Source organism: Bactrocera latifrons, unplaced genomic scaffold, assembly GCF_001853355.1.
Source record: "Bactrocera latifrons isolate USDA-ARS-PBARC rearing strain unplaced genomic scaffold, ASM185335v1 scaffold_212, whole genome shotgun sequence".
Taxonomy (NCBI): Eukaryota; Metazoa; Arthropoda; class Insecta; order Diptera; family Tephritidae; genus Bactrocera; species Bactrocera latifrons.
Window position 1 is genome coordinate 514,062 of NW_017535653.1, and position 4,809 is coordinate 518,870.

At 32.0% G+C, this 4,809-nt stretch overlaps 1 protein-coding gene across 1 annotated transcript in view; it reads left to right on the forward strand.

Moving 5' to 3' along the window:
• LOC108968378 (anaphase-promoting complex subunit 2) overlaps positions 1 to 4,809 on the forward strand; it is a gene marked incomplete at its 3' end in the record, with an annotated part of 118,293 nt that overhangs the window by 84,338 nt on the left and 29,146 nt on the right. The window contains 1 exon segment of the mRNA XM_018932377.1: positions 3,184 to 3,447. Coding sequence (XP_018787922.1) covers positions 3,184 to 3,447 — 264 coding nt within the window.

Below are 4,809 nucleotides of genomic sequence, written 5' to 3' on the forward strand. Positions count from 1 at the left end.
CAATAAGCAAAGAGCGAAAAGCAACCGGTTACGATGACAGTTCGACGGTGAATGATGAACGACAAATTATTCCTCAAATTTAAAGAAAACTTAAGCTCAATAATCTCGGGTGCAATCGCACATTTTATACTCTTGCCACTTTCAAGAATCAAAGCAAAGCAAATACCTTAAAACGTAAAACGTCAACCTGAGGATCGAAATCCAAGCTATTTTGTATACATATATACATACTGTATATAATTAATGTGCTGACAGACATATGGGGTTTGTTAGAAAAACGAAAACCGCTATATGTAGTACCTGGAAGTTGGGGTAGTATCGACCAAATTTTATCTATTTTCCCCCAACACCACAAACTGTAAACATGTCACATACTAAAAGACTAATCATAGAGGGTAAAGTCAGATGGAAGCTCGAAAATCCTGATATGTATTAGTTATATGGGGAATAAGTCAAGTTTTCGCTCAAATTTATTTATTATTTTTGGCATAAAGATACACTGTTATGAGTAAAACATGCTGGCTTATTTTCATTGAGATAACTGACATATTGGATGAAATATTCAATACAAAGTCTCCCGGAAGTTCGAAAATCTTATCTATCTCTGAATTTCAAATATATATCTCAGACATTGACTGATATTTTCTAACAAAGGTTAACTATCCGTACCGGGGTCTAAATATTCTCTTCACGCCCCTAGGTGAACAGTTTTTTTTTGGATTTGAATAATTTTTGGTCATAAGGTGGCGTACACTAAGGGCATTATTCGTGCAAAGTTTAATCCCGTTATGTTAATTGCATTCTGAATCAAATGAAATTTAAAAGTGTGCTATATGGAAGTAGGCGTGGTTATTGTCCGATTTCGCTCATTTTCACAACGTAACATAAGAATATGAAAAAAATGTCACATACGAAATTATGTCTAAATTGGTTGGTCGGGTCCCCGAGATGTGGAATTTCAACAAAAAGTTGGCGGTGCCATGACTATCATACTGTCTCGACGAAAAATTTTTACGTCTGTAACGCATTTAGTTATTGATTTTTCTCGCTCTTAGTAGTTTTTAACAGTACTGTTATGTGGGAATTGAGCGGGGTTATCCTCGCAATTTCATCCATTTTTACACCATCAGAAAAAATTCTTATAAGATTTGTATTCATCAAATTTGATTTTTGTAGCTTAAGCGGCTTGGGAGATATGCACATTAAACTTGTTAGAGGGCTGGGCAACGCTCACTTTTTTCCCACAGGTGCCCTTCTTACTGCGTTCGCCTGTGCCAAATATGAGTTTTATACCTTATTTAGGTGCTTAGTTATGGCATTTTAAAGGCTTCCAGTTAATGGCGATTTGTGGGCGTGGCAGTGGTCCGATTATGTCCATCTACGAACTTGAACTTTTTTTCTACTAAGAAACCTGCATACCAAGTTTCATCAAGATATTTCATTTTTTATTCAAGTTACAGCTTGCACGGACGGACGGACGGACACACATTTAACCGGATTTCAACTTTTCTCGTCACAGCTGGCCAAATTGGTCTAAAAATCATTGAAGATGAAACGAAATATATGATGAAAACACAGCGACTTAGTTATCTCTACCATATTACGAGAATGGACAAAAAGAGAGCACAGAGGAAAGTTGTATTGACCACAGCATCCACCCCTAAAGCGAAGGAAAGACCGCGATCAAGGTGGATTGACGAACTCAAAGCAGTCAAGAAGATGCTTAGCATTGTAGCATAAGTTTATAGAAACTGCAAATGACCGAGACACATTTGGAGGACACATGTAGGCATATTGGTTGTAAGCCAAAAAATTATAATTATCTTTATAACACCCAGAAGGAAACGTCAGATACCCTACAAAATATACATATATCTAAATGATTAGGGTGACGAGCTTAGACCATTTAGCCATGTCCATTTGATTGTACTGTAATCACTATGACTTATTGCTGCCATACTAACTAAACGATCAACTTTAAGTATGAAACACTTTTTCAGTTGTTCGGATATCTTCTCAAAATTTTGTGTGGGTTATTATTTGATGCAATAATGCAATCTTCGAAGAAATGGTTCAGATAACTAAGGCGTATAGCTATCATACAAACTGAATGATCGGAATCAAGTTATTTCCTGGAAAACTTTTTCATTTCACGACTTATCTTCACGGCATGAATTATTGTCTAAGGCAATAACGCAAACTGCGTAGAAAGTGTTCATATCGGATAATTATAGCATAATTTGTATAAACTGAACTATCGAAACCCAGTTATTGGAAGGAATCTTTTGTATTTGTGAAATAAATTTTTATAAATTTGATACTTTGCATTTGTTTATATCTATGGGTCCTATATTAAGAAATTTTAGGCTCACAAATTTGTACATGATTCTACTTTTCTTTGTTTAATTTTGTACGATCTTAAGGGGCTATACCAGTGTGACGCAAGAAAAATTAGGCTATTTTCGTGAATTTTTTTTAAAGAAAGTACGCTATTGAATATTTCGAACTTCTTTGAACGTAATAAAGCATATTTTCAGCTATATTTTAAGATTTTTTTTTACAAAAATTTTGAAAAATAACGGAGTTATGGAGTGTCTTCGGAGGTGCCAAAAAAAAAGTGCCCCAACTGCTGGTGTGATTCCGGCAGAATGAGTTGCGGAAACAAAAAAAATTTTAAAGTTTCTAAACTTAAAGATATTTCCTATACATTGACTAACGATCTTTGAAAAATATCAAAAATTAACAAAATGGCGTAATTTAGAAAAAAAAACGTTTTTTTTTTTTTGTTTACAAAATGGTCGTTTTTAGTTCCAAATTGACAATTTTCAACCAATCAAAAAGATCGTAGGAATAGTAAATGTATTCAACAATACTTAATTTTAATTTGAAGTCAATCGGTTAATTTCTCGTTGAGTTATGATGCCAGCAATTTTGAATAATGTCATATGGCGAAAAACGCGTTTAAAGTTTCACTTATATATCTGCACCTCCGAGTAGTCGCTCTTTAGAACGCTGCCATCCAAAAACTATTCAAGATACGATTTTACAGGATATTTACGGAAATATAAGTTATCGCAAAAGCAAATAAAAAAAATTTTTTTTAAAGTGTCACACTGGTAATTATAATATCGGCCAGAAACAAATACTTATTAAAATTTACTATGATATTTACTTTGTTTACAGATAAAATATTTGATATATCAGCATTCACAATATCTGCACAGTTTTGGCCTACTTTCAATAAAGAAAGTCTGGAGCTTCCTGACGAAATTGCCAACGAGTTTGAAAAATACACTAAAGCTTATGAAGCATATAAAGGAAATAGAACATTAAATTGGAGGACAGTAACTGGACGAGTTCATATTCTTATTGAAATAGGGCAAAGGATAATAGAAATGACAGTATCACCAACACACGCAATCATATTATACCACTTCCAAAATAAAGGTGAGTTTTTGGTAACATGCTTATCTAATAGGGCCAAGATTTTCAGGAAAAATTTAACGTGCCAGTACAAAAAATTAGCTATAAATGTCACTTAATCTGTTTTTTTTTTTTTTTGTTTGGCTCGATGCACATCACAAACAACGTTGACCTTTTCGGACGCATGTGATTATTAATTTTTTTTTTGGGAAGTTCCTTAAGTAATCTACAACTTTGCTTCCGCCGTTTTTTTTTTTTTTTGTAAATTTAAGGCTTTATTGTATAAAAACGGTCCAAAAGTATTTTCCCTTATGCCTTGAAAAAGCAATGCTTAATTAAAACAGGAAATGCTTTATGATCCATTTTTTGTAAACTAGCACAATTTGCTTTACAAAATATTTTATTTACAAAAATTGTTTATTTTTTTAATACCTAATAGAAATCATATAGATGGTAGTACTAGAGTAATAGTATTATCTATGTATGTGTCAGCCTCAGTAAAGCGTGGACGGGTCCTCAGCCGCACTTTTCTTGCAATTAAAAAAGAAAACCAAAATTTCCCACAAATGGCGAGAATTCGGTTCAAAAAGAAAAAAACATTTTCAGTTGAGAATAAGTTTGGGATGTCAACAGATCTAACAAATATTTGTTATATTATATATTGTAATATTTATTCGACCAGTGCTTGACCCTAGAGACATCTATTTGAAAACGGCGGAAGCAAAGTTGTAGACCTAAATTTCTTACAAGATTTGATTTTAAAGATTCGTTAAATAATAAGTACTTTGAATAAAAAATATGAAGTCTATTATTATATGTGTTAATAGAATGATATTAAGAAATATTCTTATAGTAAGAAAGCAGGATTTGTTAGTTCGTAATCGTTGTTTAATGTACTTTGTTATTTGTTTTTAAGTACACCAGTACATAGCATAGTAAAATAATTATTAATTTTTTATTGGCTGTTATAATAAATGTTAAACAACAAAATTTAATTGAAAAATTTTTCATAATTAATTTATATGTTAAAAAAATTATTTAAAAATAGGTATATATCTTTTTATTTATAAATCAAATAGTATTGCATTTTTTAATAAGAGTTTGTGATACCATTATCTGACAAGATGAAGCGTTTGGATCGATGTATTGTAAAGTTCATTCATCACCATGCAAATAACCAGCAAAATCAAGGAGTTTATTTTCAAACAAATAAGTGTAATTGCTGCTAATAATATAAGTATTTATATCATGTGTTGCAGAGAACCACTGATAATAAAACGCAGTGTTTATTGTTTAAAGGTTTAATAAGAACTGAACGAAATTCAATGTACAATGCAATAAGCAATTTACGGTTACAGTTAGGAATCTATGGTACAGATAATATCA